The 25130-nt window shown below is 47.1% G+C and overlaps 2 protein-coding genes across 10 annotated transcripts in view; one reads left to right on the top strand and one right to left on the bottom strand.

Annotated features, from left to right (window-relative positions):
- Entpd5 (ectonucleoside triphosphate diphosphohydrolase 5 (inactive)) overlaps positions 1-13393 on the top strand; it is a 33903-nt gene extending 20510 nt beyond the window's left edge. For all 8 annotated transcript variants that reach the window (XM_029484445.2, XM_021178889.3, XM_085830548.1 and 5 more), the window contains 10 exons: positions 717-792; positions 998-1033; positions 1540-1628; positions 1904-1983; positions 2571-2632; positions 3464-3565; positions 4580-4720; positions 6812-6868; positions 7872-7987; positions 9895-13393. In XM_029484445.2, the coding sequence (XP_029340305.1) occupies positions 717-792; positions 998-1033; positions 1540-1628; positions 1904-1983; positions 2571-2632; positions 3464-3565; positions 4580-4720; positions 6812-6868; positions 7872-7987; positions 9895-9981 (846 nt within the window). In that variant the 3' untranslated portion in view covers positions 9982-13393. The remainder of the gene's footprint in view (positions 1-716; positions 793-997; positions 1034-1539; positions 1629-1903; positions 1984-2570; positions 2633-3463; positions 3566-4579; positions 4721-6811; positions 6869-7871; positions 7988-9894) is intronic.
- Positions 13394-13471: 78 nt separating this feature from the next.
- On the bottom strand, positions 13472-24993 carry Coq6 (coenzyme Q6, monooxygenase). Of its 2 annotated transcripts, XM_021178887.2 has the most exons (12): positions 24758-24993; positions 20312-20446; positions 19072-19130; positions 18564-18687; positions 16876-17006; positions 16230-16337; positions 16091-16153; positions 15711-15818; positions 14926-15128; positions 14733-14848; positions 14453-14619; positions 13476-13589 (listed from the first exon to the last, which is right to left on the bottom strand). In XM_021178887.2, the coding sequence occupies exons 1-12, from the start codon at positions 24942-24944 to the stop codon at positions 13560-13562; spliced, it is 1431 nt and encodes a 476-aa protein (XP_021034546.1). In that variant the 5' UTR covers positions 24945-24993; the 3' UTR covers positions 13476-13559. The 2 variants fall into 2 exon arrangements, with proteins under 2 accessions (XP_085686668.1, XP_021034546.1); XM_085830542.1 differs by lacking the exons at positions 19072-19130; positions 24758-24993 and having other exon boundaries at positions 13472-13589.
- Positions 24994-25130: the final 137 nt, after the last annotated feature.

The following is a 25130-nucleotide window of genomic DNA, read 5'->3' as shown; positions in this document are numbered from 1 at the left end:
GACCCACATGCTAGAAGGATCAAACTGAGAGCTGAAAGTTGTCCTCTAGACTCTATTCATGCTGTGGCATGCACAGGCACACATAAGTGCACACATATGTGCACAGTCTCACGTAGAATCCATAAGTGTAAAAACACCTAAGGCCATAATGCATGTGTCAGAGGCCTGAATTGGTGGAAAATCAGAAGCATGAGTGTCAGGTTGGGATTCATACCTCCTGAAATAGGAGTCTATCCATAAGCTAGGTCTGAGGCCTCTCTAAGTCTCTGTGGGCCAGCCGTGACCCAAAATCCAGCAGAGGTGGAGAGCCTCAGCTCCTCTACTGTGGCCGGCCCATCACTTATCCAAGAGGTGGCATGGCAACAGGTCCTCGAAGTGGTAAAATTCATCAGGATGCTAACACAATCACAGACTCTTGATTCCAGTTGTAAGGCACAATTACGTGTTCTTCCTTGGTCTAGTTGGAAATAAGCTAGATGGCTTCTTCGGGAATCCTCGTGCTTGTGTGTTTGTAAGAAAATAGCGACTCCATGTCTAGTTCCTTCTCTGGTTTCCCAGGAAAAAGGAATGAGTGCTGCTAGGGTTTTACCTCGGGAAGTGAACTAGAGTGACTTACAGAACGTAGGGGAGGTGAACTAAGACTTACAGAAAGCAGCCAAGTGTGATCATTTGTTTTACTGCCCCATGGCACCCATATTTTTGTATCTTTTCTCTAGGTAGAGGAGATCTTCAAGAATTCACCTTTCCTGGTCCCAGATGGCAGCGTTAGCATCATGGATGGGTCCTATGAAGGTGGGGCAGATGATGAGATACACACATGTGGGGAAAGAGATGGAGTCAGTGCACGATCCAGTTAAAGGGACTGGCGGTGGGGATGCAGCATGAGGGGAAGGGGAGCTAAGTAAATAAGCGGGGAGATGGTGAGAGACATGAGACCCAGAGAGAAGTAGAACAGAAGAAGGGATCTGGAGTGTAACCTTCCTTTTCTCTCCTGTAGGCATACTAGCTTGGGTCACCGTGAACTTTCTAACAGGTAAAGTAACCCTTGACGTTTCTCTTACAACCTTAACTGGCTTTTACAGGTAGACCAGGAGGGTAAAAAATCCACTTCTCTTTTCCTGTACTGTTCTTTGATTGAGAGAAGGGGGTGGGGCCAGAGAAATGGCGAGCAGTTCAGTCTATTCCTTGTCAGTTCCCAGCACTACTGTAGCTTACAGCTGCCTGTGACTTGGGCTCCAGGGCCCTAGCTCTGTGCAGCCACACTCGGCTGTATAGACCCATACACATACCCAGAATTAAAACTGGACAAAAATCCCTTCTTTAAAAAAGAAGAGGGTAGGGAGACAAGCTAATTCTACAGTCTGCATTCAAGGCCTCAGCGGCTCAAGAGGCTCTGAGTTTACATTAGTCTGCCAGCCTTTGGGTTCAGGGAGCAGTGGATCTTCACAAGACAGCTTTGGAGTCCAGTAAGCAGGAGAGAACCTGCAGAGAATGGATGGGTAGCCGGGGTACTCACTCATCCCTTGCTCTCATTAACAGGTCAGCTGCATGGTCGTGGCCAGGAGACTGTGGGGACCCTTGACCTGGGGGGTGCCTCCACCCAAATCACGTTTCTACCCCAGTTTGAGGTGAGCCATTTTTATCAAGGCCTTTCTGGCAACACATTTAGAAAGCATCATGGTGCTAAGAAAGTATTACGCTGCTTTGAGACAACAACTCTAAAGTGACTAGGCCACAGAGTCGATAAATGACTGGAGAAAGTCTCTCTGGCTCCTGGAGCCTTGGGAGACATGGCATTCAATCTTCCCCATGTCTGATTTAGGGGAGGGTTGTGGATGGCGGTGTTATAATCTTCTTATGATTGCAGGTGCTGAATAGTCTTTTTGCTCTTTCTGATTTGCAGAAAACCCTGGAACAAACACCTAGGGGCTACCTCACTTCCTTTGAGATGTTTAACAGCACTTTTAAGCTCTATACACATAGGTGAGGAGGGGTAGGGGAAATAATAGTTCACATTATGTCATTTTCCTTACTTCTCAAAGCATTTTAATATTTGTCACTGTATCTTGCCAGCCTCAGAAAGCCTCTGCCAGTCCCCTAAGCCCTGTCTACTGAAACCTAATCCATACCAAATCTGAGAAACCTAGGAGGCATCTCCAGTCTGGGCCTCAAATGTATGTGATGTAAGAGTCAGTTTCTCTTTAGTTGATTGCATGTGGAGAAGGCTCAGACCTCAGCCAGAGCCCTGTACCAACTCATTCAGTCAGGGCTTCCGGGCTTCAGAGACCAGTCTGCAATGGATAAGAGCTTTTCTGGGGATGGCTCTCAGGCTGGGCTGCTGGGAACAATCTCATTCCTTGGTACCACACCTGTGAGCAGGTCTTACTGCACATCTTGACCCAGACTACAGAAGTCTTCCTTTAGTGTCCATTGAACAAATAGAGCACAGAGATGGGGCAAAGCTTCCATCCTTCCCAGGGAGTCAGAGAAACCACGCCACATTGGAAGAAGGCGGCTGTGGGCTAAAAACATCTAGGACAGCCTGAAACTGTCAACCTTGTGTTTTTCAGTTACTTGGGATTTGGACTGAAAGCTGCAAGACTGGCAACTCTAGGAGCCCTGGAAGCAAAAGGTTTGTCAGTCCCAGTCGTGGTGGGAGACTGGGAGATGCCAAAGCACAGCGCGCCCTCTTCCCTTGCTTGGCATTCTTCCTATGGAGCAAAGGGCTGTGTTGGCCTGGGAAGTGTGTGTTGCATAACAGACATAAAAGCTGCCGGTGCTGTGGTGTGTATTCATCACCTTTAGAGCAAAGGTTACTACACAGGAGTAAGGACCTGTAGCTACAAGGCTGGAACCTCCACAGTGTCTGGTAGGAACTTGCCCAAGCCTTTGTCAGGAAACAAGGTCTTTTCTGTTTGCCAAGTGGAGTGACTGAGCAATTCCTTTTCTGTCTTCACTGTTGGGCACAGGCAGAATTGGCTGCAGTCCCAGTTGTGTGGCTGGGGACAAATCAGTGACCCTTCTGTGCCCTGTTCTTCACCTTGCACAGGAGTGTGTGTCTAATGCACCCCAGACAGTGCTTGCTCACAGTAAGTGGGTACTGGGCTGAGGCGCACAGAGCACTTCAGTTTGCTGGGTTATCTTCAAGCGTGTCTCTTTTAACCTCTCAACTACCAGTGGAGGAATGTTCCTCCATTACAGGGAGGAACTTACTTTACTATGGGGTTTTTATTTCTTTGGGATGTGATAAGCTTTATAATCCCTCTGGCAAATGTGCATGAAGTTTGCCTCTGGCTTTAGAGAGTTTACCACTACCACAAAGCCTGTGAAGACTTCATGTCGCAGGACGCAGCCGAGGGACTACTCTGACAAGATTATAAGTCCCCTTGACCCCGTCGGCCGCACGGGCTTCTTGCTTCTATCTCCCTCTCACAGCCTGCCTTCTCCTGTTGGGTTCTTTCAGGGACTGATGGACATACGTTTCGGAGCGCCTGTTTACCAAGATGGTTGGAAGCTGAGTGGATCTTTGGGGGTGTGAAATACCAGTATGGTGGGAACCGAGAAGGTGAATGGTGTTTCTTCACTGCTTAAGATCACCTTCCTAGTGCCCGTTCGGGGAAGTCCTGTACGAAGGCTCCAGAGCCCCGGGGAGGCTTGCCATGTGAGAAGCACTTATTCTAGAGGTCTTGGTATGTCCAGGGCCAGCAAGCAAGGCAGCTCCCGCTCTGCATACTGTTCTGAGTTCCATGGTAGCGGTAGGAGTCTGTTGTCACCTGTCTAATGCAGCAGTGACGATCCCTGTTTCAGGTCTGGGGAATGTGTAACAATTTCATTTATAGTAAAACTCAAAATTGAGATAAGAATCATTCATCTTAGATATTAACATCAGGAGAAATTTTGTTATCTCAGAGAAGAAAACAAGCTTTCTGGACCATGAATGGTAATGCCAGGCAGGAGCATGGTGGCTGAGGCTACAGCTGTGGCTAGAGCTGGTTTTGATGAACAACACTTAAGGGGAGGGGCTTCCATGCACAAGCGGTGAGGTTGAAGAAAGTTACACAGCTGTTTTTGTGTGTATGTGTGTGTGTGTATGTATGTATGTATTTTATACATTGCCTGCATGTTTGTATGAGTGTAGTACCCATGGAGGTCAGAAGGAGTCAGATCCCCTGGCAATGGAGATACAGACAGTTGTGAACCTTCACGTGGGTTGCTGGGAACTGAACCCAGCTCTACAAGAGCAGGAAGTTGGTGGGGGCACTGAAGAGATTGCTCAGGGGTAAAAACTCTTGCTGCTCTTTCAGAGGCCCAGGGTTTAATACCCAGCACCCACATGGCAGCTTACAACTGTCTGAACCAACAGTTCTATGGAGTCTGGACTCCGAAGGCACCAGATACACATGTGGTGCACACACCCCTCCTTAGCCATAGCTAACCCACTCCCACCACTGCTGCTCAGAGGCTAAGAGTCAGCCTCCTTGCTTTCTCGCTCTTCTCTCTGTGGCTCCAGCAGCTTGCCACCAAGAGTGATTGTTGCCCCATCCTTATTCTCATGTGATGTATACTCTTGCCCTGACAGGGGAGATGGGCTTTGAACCCTGCTATGCGGAAGTGCTGAGGGTAGTACAGGGGAAACTTCACCAGCCAGAAGAAGTCCGAGGAAGCGCCTTCTACGCTTTCTCTTACTACTATGATCGAGCCGTCGACACACACTTGATCGGTGAGTTCATGCCTACGGTCAGCCATGGAGGAAGAGAACGGTATAAGCTCAGGGAGAGAAGGAAAGGCTGTGTTGGTTGGAGTGGCTTCCCGTTCTTTCCCAGTAGCACTACAGCTGCCACTAGGACGGGACGGAGAGTGAGGATGCTGGGCTCTCTGGGAGGTGGAAAATGACCTAACTGTATGAAAAGTCTGTTGGAGGTAGGTTTTTACTATATATCCTCCACTGATGCTGAAGTCACTATGTAGCCCAGGTTGGCCCCAAATTTGTAGCCATCCTTTTGCCCTAGACTTCTGAGTTATAGGGTTACACAAATGTGCCCCTGTGTCTGACTTTGTATGTGAAGTCTTTTTGCATTATTTTTTTGTACTGGGTCCAGAACCTCTGCACATGAGAGTTCAAAGTTGCCCATGATAGCTTTGAGACTTTGTAGCCTGTGTGTGCCTTGTACTTGTGATCCCCCTGCCTCAGCTTCCTGAGGAGCTAGGATCTCAGTTGTGTGCTACCAGACCTAGCCTGCTTTCTGTCCTCATTGAGTTATAACTGTACTAGCTCTTTTTTTTTTTTTAATTTATTATATGTAAGTACACTGTAGCTGTCTTCAGACACTCCAGAAGAGGGAGTCAGATGTCATTACGGATGGTTATGAGCCACCATGTGGTTGCTGGGATTTGAACTCCGGATCTTCAGAAGAGCAGTCGGGTGCTCTTACCCGCTGAGACATCTTACCAGCCCCTGTACTAGCTCTTTTGTAAACGTGATTAAGTACTGAGAGGATTGTCAGAGGACTAAGGATTTCTCCCGGATCACAGTTTCAGAGGGTTCAGCAACCTCTTGTTTCTGCCATGGTGAGGCGAAAAATAATGGTGGAAGGGCCTGGAGGAGCAAAGCTGCTTACCTCCTGGCAGACTCAAGGAGAGTCAGGGGATGGGCCCTAGAGCAAGATGGAGCCCTCAACTACACATTCCTATTGGGCCGCTCCCCACCCAAGCCCCAGGTCCCGAGGTTCCCACTACCTCCACGACACTCTCACGTTAGCTGTAACTTAATTCATTGAAGGCAGATCCCCCCCCCCCGTTGACCAGTCATCTCTCAGTGACTGGGGACTCCAGTGTCTGGAGACCAAGTCTGTAGGAGGCATTTCCTATCCAGACCATAACAAGTTGACACACAGTAAATGCATGTGTTGTTTTCATACAGTTTGCCAAACCCTGCATGTATGTACCTGTGAAACCTCACCACATTCAAGATGATATACCCATCACCCCAATTTCCTGTTCTTTTAGGACTTTTTTTCTCTTATCACAGAAGCTGTGTTTTTGTTTATATGTGAGAGTATACACAAGACTTGAGAGACGATTTCCTGTTCTGTTTACTGTATTTTTTAATGTATGTGTACGTGCCTGCATGAGTTCATAAGTACCATGTATGTGTAGGTGTCTGCAGAGGCCAGGAGAGTTCCAGGTGGGTGTAAACGACCTAGTATGGGTTCTGGATCCAAACCTGAGCCCTCTGCAAGAGTAGAGAGTGTTCTTTTGTCTTTCCTTTCCCTCCTTCCCTCCTTCCCTCCCTCCCTTCCCTCCTTCCCTCCCTCCCTCCCTCCCTCCCTCCCTCCCTCCCTCCCTCCCTCCCTCCCCCCTCTCTTTCTTTCCTCCTCCTCCTTCCTCCTCCTCCTCCTCCTTTTTTTTTGGTTTCTCTGTGTAGCCCTGACTTGCCTAGAACTCACTTTGTAGATCAGGCTGGTCTCAAACTCACAGAGAGCCGCCTGCCTCTGCCTTCTGAGTGCTGGGATTAGAGGTGTGTGCCATCACTGCCTGCCTACAGTAAATGCTCTTCACCACTGAGCAGTCTCTCCAGCCTGTTTACTCTCCTTTGGAATAACACTTTGTCTGTGGCTAAATATGTAATACAAAATGGGTGCCATTCATTAAATGTAAATAAATGAGCAGCGTGGGCTTGTATTGTAGAGAGGCCTCGAGTTTCTTGTTGGAAATACTGCATATTTCTAGTTTGTATTATTATGTATCCCTGGGATAAATGTCCTTGTTTCCTTGAAGCATTTGATACTATCTATTGTTCTGTTCATTTTAGATTATGAAAAGGGCGGGGTTTTAAAAGTTGAAGATTTTGAAAGAAAAGCCAGAGAAGGTAAGTGTGGGCATGAGGTATGGCTGGGGTGTGGAGGCTCTCGGGACTGGCTCCCTTCTGCTTCTGGTCTGATGGAAGATGCACTAGGTGCGGCCAAAGAAGGACATGGGAGACACTTTAGGGAAATGGTTCAAACGAACAAACTTCCCACATTTCTAGAGATTTTCCTATTATTATTGCCACATTACTATTATTTGTTTGTGGGGACTTTTGTTGTTGTTGTTATTGTTTTGGGTTTTGGGGGTTGTTTTGGTTTTTTGGTTTTTGGTTTTGTTTTTGAGATAAGGTCTTATGTAGCCCAAGACAGCCTCGTATTTGCAGTGTAGCTGAGGATAACCCCGAGTTCTGTTCACCTCTCAAGTGCTAGGATTACAGGCATGAGCTACTGTGACTGATTTATGTGGTAGTGGGGATGGAGTCCAGTCTCCTGGATGCTGGGCAGTCATTGTAACACCCGGACTCGCTGCACACTCAGCCTGGCATGCTCTCTCAGCTTCCCTTAAAATTGAAACAGTAATAAAGACCTGAGCAGTGGAATGGACTGCCACATGGACATCCTTGAGAGAATGAGTCAGAACCACCAATGATCTCTTCCAGGGGCCACAAGAGAGGAGGCCTAAGGGACCTTTCTCTGTTCTCTGGGTTTACCTGGGGACTTGGTACTAAGCAGCCACAGTAAGTCATGGAAATTTGAAAATCGGGGTGCTGAGAGTGGACTTGCCTGGTGTGTGCCAGGCCCTGGCCTGGTTTCTAGCAGTGCCTTTCCCCTGCTCCCTTATCTCCCCTAAGTGGCAAATAAGCTAAAATGTATGTAAAGTGAGTAGATGATTTCATAGCGGAAATGTGCAGATCCTAAAGAAGGGAGCACACCGGCTAGTTTCCAGGAAGCCCAGGCAGCACCTAGAGACGTCTTGGCCTACCCAAGTCCTACCTCTATCTAGAGAAGAGAAGCCCTGACCCCATCTCCTATCTGCAAGTGTGAATGCTGTTCTCTCACTTTCAGTGTGTGACAACCTGGAGAGCTTCTCCTCGGGCAGTCCTTTCCTCTGCATGGATCTCACTTACATCACAGCCCTATTGAAAGACGGCTTTGGCTTTGCCGACGGCACCCTCTTACAGGTAAGAACGAGGCAGAGCACTGCAGTTGGGAAACACTTTGGTAATCAGAGCAGCAGATGTTCTTGTTCGGGCTGTAGCCTAGGCACCCTGCTAGCTACAGCAGACACTGGGATGGATGCAGTTTAGTCTATGAGTACAGTACAAGACATGATTATCCCCCCCCCCCCCCAATTTTGCACAGAACAGAAGACTTGGAGCCCAGTGAAGATGTTCAAGTCCTGTAGTTTATGAAGTCAGTTTAGAACCCAGTGAGAAGCACTGAGAAAGATAAAGACAAGAGAAATAAGCATCCAGAATACAGCACAGGCAAGGCGGGAGAGCCACGCTTCCCGAATCCCAGATTTCTCATCCTGGGTTGGTACTCCCTCATCTGCCACTGATCATGTGGCTATAAGAATAGCAGTTTGGCCGGGCGGTGGTGGCGCACACCTTTAATCCCAGCACTCGGGAGGCAGAGGCAGGCGGATTTCTGAGTTCGAGGCCAGCCTGGTCTACATAGTGAGTTCCAGGACAGCCAGGGCTACACAGAGAAACCCTGTCTCGAAAAACCAAAAAAACAGATTTATATTCAGAGAGCCCTTGAGGCAGGAATACCTGGCTGGTGACATTGGCGTACCTTGTTCCATTTTTGCACATGGTGCTATCACTGAGTGCTCAGACATATGTAGTGTCTCAGACATATGTAGTGCATCCTGTATATTCTAAGTCTGATGTATAACTAGTTTACTTTCTTCTAATAGACTCTATCCTGCTTGAGGACAAGGGTCAGACTTTAGCCTTTGTGAATACAGTCCGTAATCAACAGTGGTATAGAAAGTAAGAACACAAACAGTGTGAAATTCATAAGCTATGTTTTATTGGGGCTACAGAGATGGCTTAGTGGTTAAGAGCAGTTGCTGCTGTTGCAGAGGGTCCCTGTTTGGTTCCCAGCTTCCACATGGTGGCTCACAGCCACTTGTAACTCCAGTTCCAGGGCATGTGACCCTGCCTTCTGCTTGCTGTGGGCATTAGGCACACACATGGTGCACATACATACCTGTGGTCAGAACATTGACACACATAAAAAATATAAATACCTATTTTTAACTATATGTTTTAGGGGTCTGGAGAGATGTCCCCACAGTTAAGAATACTTGCTGCTCTTCCAGAGGACTGTGTTCAATTCCTAGCACCTATGTCAGGTGGCTCACAAGTACCTATAACTCCTGCTCCAAGAGATCCAACCTCTCTGGCCTGCATAGGCACCTGCACTCGAAGGGCACATACTCACAGGAAGACACTTACGTCCACACATAATTTTAAAAAATAATAAAACTGGCAATCTTTTAAAAAGATCTATTTTACAATAAACAGCTTATCACAGAGCCTGAATGTACTGAAATCTATGGGGGAGGGACAGGAAGGAGTCTAAAGGAAACAGCTTTATAGACAGTGATCTAAACCCTTTTCTGGAATCGAGGGATCAGCTCTAAACTATCCAGAACTATCCGGACAATCGAGTGCAGACTGCCCATTTGGTTGTTAGTGCTCGAGGGACAGTCGCTTACATAGAGCCAGAAAGCTGAGTGTGTGCTTCCCTACCTAAACACACCCCCAGCTCTGGCCAGGTCCGTTCCTCTCGCACCCATGAGCGCTGTGTTATGATTGGCCTGGTCAGAAACGGACCTGTGATTCAGAAGACAAGGCCAGAGCTCTTTTTGTTGAGTTTAAGGAGCCTCCATAAGCCCGTCTGACAAAGGCTCTCTAGAACTGTGTGGATAGCACCACTTCCTGAGCGTGCGGATGTGGGGCAGTGAGGGCTCGGCCCACGATCCCTCTTTATAGGTAGCGGCTGTACAAAGATCGTACTTGCATAATTTGAAACTGCATGAGAGTGTGAAGACCTCTTTCTTCTTCTTCTTCAACAGCTCACAAAGAAAGTGAACAACATAGAGACGGGTTGGGCCTTGGGGGCCACCTTCCACCTGCTCCAGTCTCTGGGCATCACCAGCTGAGGCCAAGCTCCACCTCTGAAGTCTGCAATTCTGAGCAGTTTTCTCACAGGAAGGCGTGGACTCAGAGACATTTTCTGACCTCTCTGGAAAAGCCTGGACCGAAACCCTAACTGGCTTTATAAGGAGGGAGGGGTTTTTAGATGAGTCTTGCCCTTGAGCCTAGTGATTTGGGCTTCAATAATTTGCACATCTAATGTGAATGGCTCCTAACCACTTGGTGGGTGCATGGCTGGCACCAGACTGTAAATCTTTTGGGATTCTTTGTTACAGAGTCCTGCAAAGGAAAAAAGAGAAAAGCTTTGGAACTCCACGTTAGATTGCGAGTTCAGAGACAGGTCCCTGGGAACCAAAGAACAATCTCGTTTCAACCCTTGGATGCCTCATTGCTTTGAATGGTTTCGTTTTTGCTTATAAGCTGATTTACTGAAATCCCATAACCCATCAATGCTGTTAATTTTTTTCTTCCTACCCTTATTATATTCCCTACCCTAAAAGCCTGGGGGAAATACCTGGTTTTGCTTCCCATCTATAATTGAGAGAGAGGGGGGAAAAGATACTGAATGTATTAGAATTTGTGTGATCCTGTGGCACAATAGATCAACCAACCCATTTAGAGCTTAGAGCTGTCCTAAGTATTTAATTTTTAGACAAGGGCTGTGTTGTGTTTGTTGTTCAGGCTGGCCTGGAACTCAGTATGTAACCCAGGTTGCCTTGAATTACCAATTCTCCCGCCTCAGCCTCCTGAACCTTGGGATTACAGGAGTGAGCTATTATGCTCATGTCACGGTCAATCTTAGCAAGATGGAGAGAGTAGCTCTTAACTGCCTAGATTAGAGCTATAAGCAAGGAGACCGTCGAGTCTCAAGGGATCGCTGTTGCCACTCTGGACTTAGTGAACATTCAGCCCTGGAGATGCGTGCCTATCCAGTGTCAGTCAGCACTAACTCCCAAGCCCATGTGTTTATAGAATTAAACACAGCCCTAAACTGTGTGCGTTTGTATTTCCGTGAAGTACAAATGTGCCCTTGTTTTTGCGCTGCAGTTAGAAGTTAACGCGTGAGCTATTTGTGTCTAAAGATTACCAATGCTTTCAGTTGTCCTTTGCGGGTGTTGAGGTGTGGAAAGTGCTGGGGATCGAACCCAGGACTTCTTGAATGTTAAGCATAATGTGCTAGCACTATGCTTGTATAGTCCTGCTTTCCTGCCTAGACCCCTGCTGAATTTGGCTATTTTCTGAATTCATTGTCTAGCTCAGGATCTCAGAACGCCTTTCCAGTGATACCCAAATTTGGTTTGGTAGGCTATTTTGGTCCACATTGGTACAGGTCAGGACAGTGAGTAGCACTAGAGAACCATGTTTTCTCTCTCAGGACGTTTTCTGGGTTGCGGTTGAACACAGGTCATGCATGCGAGGCATGGGTGCTCACTCCACTGCATTATTTAGCTCTTTAAAGTCATTACCTGAAAGATCTTAAACTTCTGTCACTATGTCGTTTCTGGTATTACATCACCGGCCACAGGGTCTCCTGTCGCTTGGCTCCTGTCACAGCACTTTGCCCTCCTCTTCTCTTCCCAGCCCAGGAAGTTTTCATCTCCCCTAACGTAATTTTCCGTCACCTACTTTTCCTTCTGCTCTTCACAAAGGATGTGACTATGCCTGGGCCCATGGTAGTACCTGGGTAACCTTGCTTTTTAAGCCATTACATTGAGTCAATAATATAAAGAAAAAGGTATTCGACCCACTAAATGCTCACAGTTGAGAGAAACCAAGCTGCTTCCCTAAGAGCAAGCAAGCAATGCTCATTAAAGATGCCTTTTATAACAGGCCTATGGCACAGGCCTGTCATCCTAGCTACCTTGAAGCTGAGGCACGAAGACTGTAAGTTATAGGCTTGCTACGCAGTCAATCTGAGTCTACTTTGAGCAACTCAGTGCAACACTCAACAGATTTTAAAAGGGATGAGTTAGAAGACAGTGTTCAGTGGCAGAGCTAGTTGGCAAGCCAGGCCCTAGAGTCAGTCCGCAGCACTAGAGACAAAGCAGACAACTGCTGTCTACACAGCTGGTCTCTGACACCTCAGACACAGGGGCCTAGCTATAAAATGTGCATCGTTCCACAGACACCTATGGTTACCTTGGATACTGCCAGAACTCCTAAATACATGAACTTTTACCTCAGCAATTTATCTGCATGTGTCCTGTTAATCTTCAAGGCTTTTTGTTCTTTTGGAGACAGGGTTTCTGTCGGTGTAGCTCTGGTTGCCCTAGAGTGGGTCTCTGTAGACCGGGCTGGCCTCAAACTCATAGATCTGTCTCTGCCTCTCTAGTATTAGGATGAAAGGTGTGCACCACCACTACCCAGCAACGTGGACCTTTCTTATTAAGGGGCTTCTGCTGTGTTCTGAAGTTCCATCTCTGTGAAAACATTAATATATTTTAAATACCTGGGATGTGGTCTGGTACATACTTGCTGGATGCTGTGTGTGTTATCACTACTATATTATGAACATCTGAGTCATGGAAGTCCTTGCAAAGTGTGCCTTAAAATTCTCAACCTTTTTAACTTTTTCTCATACAACGAAGTCAGTATTCTCATGAAGGCCCCCATATTGAAAGTCACCTTGTCCCGAGAGGTTCTGGCCATCATCATTTTCCAGCAGCTGCCATCTTTTATTCTGGGAACGTTTTCTGGGTTTACTGACATCATTACTTTGTACTAAGTTTTCCTCATTGTTTAAAAAGCTGCTCTGTAGCAACAACTGTCTCATCCCTTCAAAGCTTTTCCAAAGCAGTTTAGCTTATTTGAAAAGGGGGCTTTCTTACTTCATCTTTTCAAAATAAACTGCTGGGCATGCCGTTCTGTAGTGTTATCTAACACAGCGCAGGGTCTCTTCTGGAGGCCTCTTTGGCACTTTGCAGTACACACTTCAAAACCCCAAGTAATGAAGCCACACAGGGAGGAGCTGTGCAGCAGCTGAGCCCCTTCTGACTGGTTGCTGAGGCCTCTGCAGCTGTGCGTGCAATGAGATCATGTATTGTTTTATTACTGGACAGAGAATGGGATCCCAGAGAGGAGCCATAAATAAAACTGAACTGTGGAGCCGTGATAAGGAAGGAGAAATAGCAGTAATAATAAGATCTGGCTGTTATTTATCTTCATGTCCCCCTTAAATCCAGTGGACTTTGTCAAAGCAATTTGTATTTAATTGGCATGCCAGTGTTAATTTTAAAACAACAGTCTAACAAAAATTTATCAGGTATTTCTAATTCTTATTCTGTCAAGATAATTATATAAATTTATGACCAGCATTTAAGTACTTTATTTAGAAAGGTCTGTTGCCAAGTGAAGTGAGGGAGAACATCTTGGAGATTCCTTTGTTTGTGTAGTAATAAAAAGTTCCTTTTAATTAAATAGTTTTCCTTTGGGTTTTTCCTTAGCTGTCACTATTTTGGCACCACAGGCCGGTTAATCAGAAGAGGAAAAGAGACACAAGTTCTAGTGTAAATTTATTAAACCACATTGGGAAGGCCCCAGGGCTAGGTGTTCTTTGTCATCTCGGTCTCCAGAAGAGAAGCACTCATTTGCTTGCAAAGGCCATAATCTGTTCCTAGAGAGAAAGGAAAGGAAGTGAGTGATGCTTGGTCGCTGCAGGAGAGAGTACAGGTGACTTCATAAAGAAACAACCAAGGTGACAAAGGGAGAAACGGCAGAAGCCCCACTGAGAACCTCCCAGGAGCCCTGCTTATTTCAGCTGTAAGAGCAGGGCTGGCAAGCTGGCTCAGCAGGGAAAAGCACTTGCCACACAAGCATCAGGGCCCGAGGTCAATCTCCCCTGTGGAAGGAGAGATTAGCTCTTGGAAGCTGTCTTCTGACCCCCATGTTTGCTGTGGCTTGTGCACACATGAATACAGGAGCCTGAGGAGGCCAGGAGGGTCTCAGGTACCTGCTGTGAGCAACCAGCATGGGTGCTGGGGACCCAACTCTGCAAAAACAGCCAGCACTCTTTGCTGAGCCCCCTCTCCCTCCGGTCCTGATTGTTTTATCCTTTACTTATATCTGGTGTGCCTTTATGTTACATGCATTGTCTGTGCGCCACACGCATGCCCAGTGTGCTGAGGCCAGAAGAAGGCGTCAGATCCCCTAGGCCTGGAGTTACAGAGGGTTGTGAGCCACCATGTGGGTGCTGGGGATTGAACCAGGTCCCTCTGGAAGAACACCGAGTCATGTCTCCAGCCCTCAGCCCTCTATTCTTAGGTCCTGCCCAACTATTCCAAATGATTGCTTAGATGTGGACACCAACAAATCCAGCAGATTCTCTTATTCATAACAATCTGGGAAGGTATGGTCGCTGTAGATAGTAGCACATACTTTTATTCCCAAGAAATTTAGAATTTTTGTAGTCCTTCCTCAGTTTAAAAATAAATAAAATAAAAAGCCAGCAACCTTGGGCGAAGCTGAATGGCCACTTACTTTGAGAGGAGACACTGCGTTCGTTGCCTGCAAGCCCCACGTCCTGAGCAGCACGAGGGGAGCGGCACTGGTAGAGTAGAGCCTTTTCAACAGGTCAGTAGCAGCCAGGAGAGCAGTGTTATGACGCTGTCTGTCTGTCTCGTAACCTGTGAGGTGGCTCATGGAGCCTGTGGTTACAGAGCAAGAGCAAAGAGAAACCCTTATGGCAGTAGTAACTATCTCTAGTCTGCAGCAGACTCTGCTGCTGCTCTACCTGGTGACAGGGTACCCAAATCCTTACCTAAGTCCTTCCCATTGAAGGCTGCTGTACTGAGATGATGAAGCAAGCTGGAAATATCCCCGAAGCCCATGTTGACACCTTGCCCTGCGAGTGGATGGATTCTGTGGGCTGCATCACTAAGAACAAAGCAACATTCAGGTGTGGCCTCCAGCAAACACAGAAAGCAGTGGCCTCTACTTCATGACAGTCTTACCCAATGAGGGCCACCCGAGGCCGGACGTACTCAGCAGCATGTCCCAGCCCCAGAGGAAAGAGGGCTCTGCTCTTAGCATCCACCTTGGCTACACTTGGGGGCAGCTGACGGGCTGAGACCTTAGTGGGCTTCAGAAGGGAGACAGCATGGCGCACCATGGCGCTGGCAGAGTCGACGAAGTCTGTGTGGTGAACATCACTCCACTGCACGCCATCAGCCCCAAACAGTGGGATTTGATTAGTGACCAGCAAACAAATAAAAACTCACCCAAGAGCCTGTTTTTATAACCAAAGCTAAGGGTAAGGCTATGTAACAAGCCTAAACCGATTTGTTCATGAGTGACAAACTTGGCAGGTTTTATTTAGGATCATGCCAGAGTATTCCTGGGTTGGCCCCTGACTAAAACTGAACTTTACCATTCTCCAGTTCTTGGCGACAGTCACAAAGGAACTGGAGAGCTGCTCACCCCATGCTCTCCTTCTACCTACATGTCATGGGACATAGATTGTCATTCTCGCTCACTTGACTGTGGGCTTCCCAAAGGCAGAGGCTCTGCAGAGCCTGTTACATAGAGGGCACTGCACCAAAGGTGCTATGCTATGCTACACTGGAATGTGTACTAAGTGACCCATGCACCATGGCAGGCCTTTCTATCAGCACAGCTGCCCACAGCCTCCACTGCTTTGCATTTTCCTCTGTGCCCTCAGACTCTGCCCTTGCTAAGAGGAAGCTGCATGACGGCCTTTTCCCTCAGCACATCAGCAGCTGGACAAGGGGGTACTCACAAAAGCAGAGTTGATGGCATCCACGAATTCTTCCTCATCCATGCTGACCAGCTCTGCCGCATGCTCGTGTGATGTGGACCAGACCAAGGAACTCAAGGTATCGGAGAGCTGTGTCAAAAGAAGAGCCTCAGCCTGGTGTGGTGCCACATGCCCGCCTGTAATCATAGTAGGCAGTGGCAGTGTAAGGCCAGCCTGGGGACAGTTCTGAAAGCCAAAGGAGAGCAACGAAAACCTGCTCTCTGAACTCAGGTGTTTTCAAGCAATGCAAACTGAGCGAAGGAAGCAGTGCATTCCTGGAACAGAGCCCATGAAACCAGGAAGTAAAGCTATAAAGACTAAGGCAAGCTACCTTTGAGCTAACTGGCCAGAGGATCACTTACCGGGAGCAGAGCAATAGGCCCAGAGGGAAGAAATCTCTGCCAGGCTACATTGTTTTCTGTGGCCTAGAATAAAAGACAATTCTTGTAAAGAGACAAGAGTGCTTGGGACAAGGTTCCGATGGGCAGCTCAAGAGATTACCTCTGATAAGTGGAGAGTGGCCACCACAGCAGACTGGTCGTACTTCCAGCTGACATTCTGAATCCCAGCAGCTTGCCTCACTCCTGACTTGTGCCCATCAGCACCAATCTGCATGGAGACAAGACGCTGCTAAGTCTTAGAACCACTGCAGTCATCAAACTGCTCAGCCTGTCCCACTCACAGCCCCCATAGGGAAACCATACAGAAAGGGACCCCAGACGGAGCCAACGGGACTAAGTGGCTATCTGAACCAAAAGGTGCCAGCAACAGCCGTATTCAAGCAGAGCCTCTGGATGCATGAACTAGAGAGAGAAGTTAGGCACAGAACAGGCACTGGAGTTAGAATGAGAGGTGCAAGATGAACGCCACTGGGACCTCTGTGACAGGAAAGGAACAGCCGGAGTCCCCAACACTCCTGTCCCATCCTGTGCTGGGAGTCTGGCTATCCTACCCTAAGCTGGCCCATGAGGTTGCTTCCAGTACAGGAGTGGTAAGGTCATCTCATCTCCAGCTGCCTTGAATAGGGACTGGTCGTTCTAGAGACAATAACCTAAAGTCAACCCATGGTTTCCATCTGAAACTACAAACCCTAGAATGTAAGGTGTGGACATGCAAGACCCCTGACAAAGTAAGAATCTTCAACTACCAACAGTTTGGTCTGGAGGGTACTGCCATCACCTAGGGTAATATGGACCCAAGGGCTGGAGTCTGCCATGGAAAATGCACCAGGCCAGGAATAGCCAACAGCTTTGCTCTCATAGAGAACCTTCACTCGATCTGCGGGAGAAAAGAAGGACGCAGACATCAGAAAGGTGGGTCAAAGAGAGGGCAAGCTGTAAGTGATCTAAAAGCAGGGTTTCTGCCTAGCCCTGTCCTCTCATTTACTGATGAGAAAAGAACATCTAAAGGGGACTCAGATGGTTAATGCTCCGCCCAGGAACTGGTAAAGAACAGAAGCCAGGAAGAGCTTGATGTCAGAAAGTTAAAAAGAGAAAGCACAGCCTGGCATAGTGGAGCACACCTTTAGTCCTAGCAGATGAAGGTACATCTCTACAAGTTTAGGCCAGTCTGGTCTACATAGGGAGTCCTAGACCAGCTAGGGCTACACAGAGAAACCCTATCTCAATAATGCCCTCAATATACACATGGAAGGGGGGAGATGAATTCTAGCCTGGTTCTTTTCCCAGTTTCATTCTGCATCTGAGCAAGCAGGAGGGAATACCCCACAGGCTAAAATGGGGTCTAGCCTTCAAAAGTTGGTTCTTTGGGTTTTTTTTTGGGGGGGTTGTTTGTTTATTTCTTGAAAAAAGGTTTTCCTGTGTAGCTTTAGTTATCCTGAAACTCACTCTAGACCAAGCTGACCTCGAACTCAAGAGATCTGCCTCTGCCTCCAGAGCACTGGGATTACAGGCATGCGCCACCTGTTATCTTTTTAGGTCTAAGATGAGTAATCAGATGAGTGAAATAAATGTTGGTGTGCAATCTCAGGGGACAGTGGCTACAGATGACAAGAACGTATTACAGATTTCAAAATAGCTTGAAGAGGGATCAGGATAGGCAGGACAATGGAAATACACTTACCTATCACGCTATAAATCCTAGGTTCACTACCAAGTCAGTCTGTCTGTCTGTCTGTCTCTCTCTCTCTCTCACATGCACACGCACATGCACACAGTGATTCTGTCTATTGATAGAGCCCAAGGTTACACACTAGACAACTGATCTACCACTATTACACAACTCCTAATTTTTCTTTTCAAGACAGAGTTTCTCTGTGTAGCACCACCACCCCTGGCAACTGCTTTTACCTTTCTGCAGTTGTCTGTTCTCAACAGCTTAGACGGTGGATGAAACCATTGTGTTAATGTGTTGGATTTCTCACTTAGCACGTTTCTGAGATTCAGTCACACTGTAACATGGGCTAGTAATACACTCCCTTTTATTGCCAAATAACATTTCATTGTATAGATATATCAATTTGTATTTCTTTACTCATCAATTAATAGAATTTGGGTTGTTTCTACTTTCTGGCAGTTGGCAAATAGTGCTGTGAATGTTTTGTATACAGATTTTATATGGATGGATGGTTTACTGTTCTGGGTTTGTTTGTTTGTTTGTTTTCTGGTACTCAGGATTGATGCAGGGACAGCTAGGTGATCACTCCAGCCTCGGCCCTTTTCCCAGCTCTTATTTACCAGCCTCAGCCTCTACCTCTGCCTCTGCCTCCCTCAGGCTGGCATTAAAGTGTGCCACCATGCCTGGCTACAGTGTCTGAGGAAGGGTCTTCTCCTCTGGCAATCACTTCCCAGAGAGGAAGTGGAGATGGTAGCTCACCTGCCACAGCCTCCAGCTGTTTGGTGAGGGCATACATGATGACGTCATTTTCCACTATATAGCCCATGTCATCCAGGTTGTCCCTGTCGAACATTATCAAGGCCTCTGAGCAGGAGTCCCACACCTGAAAACAGAGTAAAGTGTATCCACACCAAAGAAAGGGGACACAGTCCCAACCCAAAGCTGAGCAGCACTGTCCAAGGTGCGGAGCAGCACAGCACAGACTGTCCGCCTCTTTGGCAGGACATAAAGCAAGACTCGTGGTCAGGAACGTGGGCACACCTGTGACCCCAACTCCTGGGAAGTGGACACAGGTAGTCAGGCAAGCCTCAGCTACATCCCTTATCTCAAAAAGACCAAATTAATTAATTAAAAAGTAATCAGATTCTCAAGAATGCCCCCACACTAAATTTCAGTTTTGATTCATAAAAAGCCGAGAGCAAGGGGACTCTAACAAGGTAACTCGAGCAGACAAGACATCCCGACAGAGTGAAGGGCGAGGAGGCACCTGCATCCTCCGGAAGGCTTTGCAGCGCATATTGCAGATGTGGTCCCATGCACCAAAACCTACGAAAGAAACACAGTGACCTCATGTGACCCTGACCCCAGCCCGCTTTGGTCTCTCCATCCTGTTAAGTAGGAGGCTGTTTTCAGTGTTCTCCAAAACCAGAAGGGAAAAACTGCGTGCTGTTAGGGACAAGGCCCTTCCTCTCTCAGGTCCAGATTATAAAGCACAAAAAAGGACCCAACAGGCCAGATCATAGCAAAGGAGCGAGAATTCAAAAAGGAAAACTAAACCTATATCACTTTTGTTCCTTACTAGCTTATTAGCTATAAACTTTCTAAAGATTGTTTTCAACTCTTCATGGCACTGAGTAAAATTTTTGAAGAAATTCTTACTTAGAAGAAATTTCTACCAAGAGCCAGTTTTAATTTTAGGTCTAGAGCAGACCAAACTCCCTTATGCAGCTAATATTCTAGCTGGAGAGAGAGACAGCATGAACACACACACACACACACACACACACACTGTGATGTCAGGTAGATGTTCTACAAAGACAAAGCTGAACAAACTGAGGCGGTAGCTCCATTCTGAAGCAAAACAGCTGGGTTTCACCCCCAGAACCATGTAAAGTGGCCAATGGCGGTGCCTCCCATCATCCCAGCAGGTGGGACATATAGAGCTATATAAAGTGACTTTAGAGTTTAGCTTTAGATGGAATGGTTTCAGACAGAATGGCCTGCCTAGCACAAACATAAAGACAACTCATTCACTGCCCTCCCCACCAAAAAAAGAAGGCCATTAAAATGTAGACTCCCCAGCCCAGGGGAGGACGGACTTGGAACAGGGTGAGTGTTCACCATTAGGTCACAGAGATGTAGGAGACCAAACAGTAATGGCCTACCATTTACATGAGGATCACATGACGGGTGCCCATGTCCCAGGGATATCCTCCACAGACTTGACCCAGGATCATCTTCAGCAGTCTGTTTCATCAAGTATGACCACGCCCACCTGCTCCCCCTCACCGTGGCCACACCCACCTGTTCCCCCTCACTGTGGCCACACCCACCTGCTCCCCCTCACTGTGGCCACACCCACTGGCTCCCCCCTCACCGTGGCCATGCCTACCTGCTCCCTCCCCACTGTGGTGTTCTCTCACACTTTTCTCTCACACGCTCCTGTGACTGCCCTACTGAACTGGAAAGCGGAGGAAAGGACCCAGGAGACAGGCTCTTGTACTCACTGCTGAGCAGGGTTGTGGAGCCAGGGGATATGGAGCTGACTCTGTTGCTGTAAGTCTCTGACAGTTTCTCCAGGGCTTTCTTTGGACCCGCCTCCAGCAACAGGATTTTCTTGTCATGAAAGTGAATATCATGTCCTAAAGAAGAAAAAAATTAACATTTTAAATCAGTTTACAGAAGGCAAGGACTCAGCCCAGCAGTGGTGGCGCACGCCTTTAATCCCAGCACTTGGGAGGCAGAGGCAGGTGGATTTCTGAGTTCAAGGCCAGCCTGGTCTACAAAGTGAGTTCCAGGACAGCCAGGGCTACACAGAGAAACCCTGTCTTGAAAAATCCAAAAAAAAAAAACAAAAACAAAAAAAACAAAAAAAAAACAAAAAACAGAAGGCAAGGACTTAACTGTACAGTAGGGTGATTACATCTAATAATGATGTGCTATACACTTAAAAGCAAGAAGAATTTTTAAGTCTTCATAAATAATGAATTTAAGAGAATAAATGTTTAAGCAGATTTAAAATTATACAATGTATGCATGAATCAAGATATTACAAGGTACATCATTAATATGTATAATTTTATGTTTTCAGCATTCAATCAGAAACAAATATAAACCAGCTCCAGGGGTTCACATCTGGAGGCTAAGGCAGGAGGATTGCTATGATTTCAATCAGCCAAGGCTACAGAATGAGAGCATGTCTCAAAAGCAAACAAAAGACAAGACAGAACAAAAAGTAAAACAGAAAACCAACTGGTCCCTTAGCCTTGGAAAGGAAATTTCTAGGCTGGGACATAGCTCCGTGGTGCCGTGCCTACCAAGTGTGAGGTTCTAGTTCAAGCCTCAGTACTGCAGAACTAATCATCCCGATTCCCTAGACACACACTATGCTGAGCACTAACACCATCCTGCCATTTGACCCGAGACAGCACTCTACACAACTGTAAGGCTTCCCCAGACAGAATGCACTACACGCCACACACAAAGACTCAAATAATGGAAAAATGTATCACCAACAAGTAGAATTCACTAGGAAGGAAGAATAAAAAATAAAACTCTATCCATCTAATTCTTAGCCTTAAAGTGAACTCACTAAAACAGACACTTCATTGGCTGGGATGCACACAGCTCAATACTGTAACACAAGCCTCACACCTGCATCTCAATAGTGTAACACAAGCCTCACACATGCACGGCCTGGGCTTCATCTCCAGGCTGTAACTGCATAGTCAGGGCACACACAGGAAAAGCGAGGAGTGGGGGAGAGCACACCTTTAATCCCAGCACTCAGGAGGCAGAGGAGGAGGATTTCTGAGTTTGAGGACAGCCTGGTCAACAAAGTGAGTTCCAGGACAGCCAGGACTATACAGAGAAACCCTGTCTGGAAACACCCCCCCCTCAAAAAAAAATACACTACAAATCTGATCCTAAAACATCTGTAGTGAAAACATGGCACTTGGAAGCATCCCTGGGAGAAGGCCTGCGGCACAGACTCCCAGTATCTGAGACAGCTCCAGAGACTGCATAAGAACGAGAATGTAATCTGCCAATAAAGTTGAAGCCATGTGGCATCATTGGGAAATAGGTTTTGTTTTTTTCCACTTTGCAGTATGCGGAGGAGGAGCTCACTAGTGAAGAGCAAGGACTGCTCCTGCAGAGGGCAGCAAGGCCATCACCCACAGCCAGAGGCTCCCAACTCTAACTCCAGCCCGTGGACCCAACGCCGTTTTCTGATGTCCTTCGACACTGCACTCATGTGCACAGAATGTACACAGACACAAATAAAATCAAGCTGGCCACATGGTACATGCCTTTACAAAAATACAAATGCCTTATTAACAGTCGCAGGTCATCCCACAGGCCAACCAGTGGCTATCTAGGACCCGGCAGCAAGGTTACTGCAACCTCCGAGCCTCCCTTTCTGACTCCAGTAGGGTGAGCAATGGGCCTTTGCATTTTAGATGATAGAGTGACTGGTGTCATCCATAAATTCCACACGTGCCTGCAGGCACTATCCCTGCGCACTGGTGGTGAATAGGCACCATTACGACAGGCACACGAGTGGGTAAAAACCAAAATGGCTGCCGTGGAGCAGGCAGTGAGCAGCAGTCAACCCAGCGGCGCTGATCCCTCTTGCTGGGTAGCAAGAGGAAGGAGATACCCAGAATGCTTGCTCAAAATCATGGTCTCCTAGTCCCCCATCACCCTGCCCCTTGCTCTGAAGGTGCTCTATGATCGATCAATCCCTGTGATCTGGCCTTGCTTCCTAGGTGTGTTCTCCACAGCAGACACTTTGTCCTCCAGCACACGCCAGCTGCTTTTCCCTCTACGAGGGAGCTTTCCTGTCATGCTTCCTCCCCCCTTTTCCAGGTTCCACATTCCCTACATTCTTCCCTTAGATTATTATTTCCAGCTCCCAACCCATAAAGTAGGCACTGTATGTTTGTTGGGTAAGATAAAACTAAAAGGAAAACAATTAGATTTCCAAGTACATTATAAAACACACCCAGGGGATGTGTTTTATTTCTTAGCTATTTAATGTAACTGTTTTTGAAATGAGAAAAAAAAAAAAACCCACCTAGAAATCAAGTGAGAAGCCCAGGCGTAGTGGTGCACACTGGTATTCCTGGCTACCCAGGGGCTCAAGGAGGGAGGAGAAGTCTCAAAATAAAACCCAAAGAATATGACAAGAATGGATAAAGGATGGAACTGTGCAATTATGCAGGGAACTGTTCCCAAACTCAAATGCCAGAGGGAAACACAAGCCTAAAACAACAATTAGTTGTGAGTTTTAGGAAGAATTATGGAAAACAGGGGACTGAAGGGAGAAAGTCAATAAGCGTCTTTATAACTCAGGAGTAACAGCCTGTGCTTGGGAGCCTAGCATTTGGGAGGCAGAGGCAGGGGGATCAGTGAAAGGTCCACACCAGCCAAGATTACACAGCACCTTATTTCAAACAAACAAACAAAAAGACTATTGGAAATACCTTAGTTACATATTTTTGTTTGTTCTGGGAGTTTTGCTTTCTATGTAACCCAAGGATGGCTTTGAACTTCTGATCCTCCTGCCAAAAAACACCATGCTTTTTACCACCATGATTTTAACAGTCACTCCTGAGTTTTAAAATACAATGCTTTGCTAGACAGAAAAGCAAACAATAACAAAACAGAATTATGTGTGAACGTTAGTAAAAGAGCTGCTGTCTTCCTTCCCCATGACGCTCAGAAAAGAACGAGAGAAGGATGCAGTACAAATGAAAACACACACACACAAACCTAACACAAGAGCGAGCCACCAAAATGTGAATGCTAAAGTTTCGAAGGGCCCAGAACGGTGCTACATCATGCCAGCACTTGGTAAATATATTCCACACCATTGGTCATTAGGGAAATATAAACACAAGCCACTTCCTAAGAACTTCAGAGGACAAAGAAAAAGGCAGCAGATAGTGCTGTCAGGGTCAGGAGAAACCTGAACACTCATCTACTGTCAGTGATAACATAAACTGGGGCACTCTCTCAAAGTCTGGCAGGTCTTCAAAACATCAGAGTTACCACATAACCCAGAGATTTCACTAGAGAATAGCCTCGAGATGATCAACACTGTTCACACCAAAGCTTGCACACAGAATGTCCCTACTAGCATCAATCCCTTACAGGCCAAAAGTGAAAACCAAGCACACGTTCAACAGTTGATAAAGGAGCCGACTAAAGGTGGCGCCCACACACAATTGAGGATGGCATCAGCCCTCAAAGCAAAAGCTGTTCTGATACAGGCTCCAACCTGGATTAACCTTTAAAACAGAGTATATCTCCAACTACATATAACTATCCGGAAAAGGTAAATCTACAAACAGAAAGCAGGAGAGTCTCTAGGGGTGAGAAGATGAGCAGAAGTGTGGAGAGTGACATCTAATGAATCCCAAGTCTTTTTTTTTTTTTTTTTTTTTTGCTTTTTGGTTTTTTATAAAGTAAGAAAACTATAATAAAACTTATTGTAGTTACTGAATAGCTCTGCAAAAATACTAAAAACTCATTGGACTGTTCGCTTTAAGTGGGAGCACTTATAACTAGATGAATGTTATCTTAATAAAGCAGCTTTAAGACCAGGAGTGGGGGCGCGGGCCTTTAATCCCAGCACTCAGAAGACAGAGGAAGATGATCTCTGTGATTTCGAGGCCAATCCGATCTACCATCCGATACTACAAAGCCCGATGCCCCTCGAGGTGCTCATAAACAATCCTGGGCAGTTCTCAAGGGTCAAATTGACTTAGAAAGGCCCGCCCACTTGTGATCCCGCAGAACCCATGCCATTCCCGAGGACTCCCCTGGAAGGACAGTGAGCAAAGCACCAGGTCAGGCACGCTAGGTCTCTGGACAGCGTCCCGACCCGCACTGTGAGCACCGTCCCTCCACAGCCCAGATCCTCCAGCCCGCGGTCGAGATGCACCTACCCAAGGCACAAGCCATGGCAGAGCCCACCAGGCCTCCTCCTGACACCACCACGTCGTACACGGTGTCTGCCGAGGAGCCCGCCCATCGCCGACTGGCAACTAGCGGGCCTCCTCTGGCTGCGAGCTGCGCGGAACTCCACCAGGGAACGCAGAGCAAGCCTGCCATGGAGCCAATGCGGGCCGCCATAATGACTCCTGCCTGCGCCCGCGCCCGGGACTTCTCAAGCTGATAGGTCCTGGAAAGTGCTTCCGGGGCGGTCTTCAACCCTGTGGTGTTTTAGTCCTGTCTTCAGAACCGGAAATAAAATGGTTGAAGAAAATTATCCAATCAGAAGACGCTCTTGCCTCATTGGGCGGAACAGACTAAAGACTG

The sequence above is a fragment of the Mus caroli genome, unplaced genomic scaffold (assembly GCF_978045245.1).
Source record: "Mus caroli unplaced genomic scaffold, Mus_caroli_1 scaffold_14, whole genome shotgun sequence".
NCBI lineage: Eukaryota > Metazoa > Chordata > Mammalia > Rodentia > Muridae > Mus > Mus caroli.
This window is presented reverse-complemented; position numbering and strand designations above follow the sequence as displayed.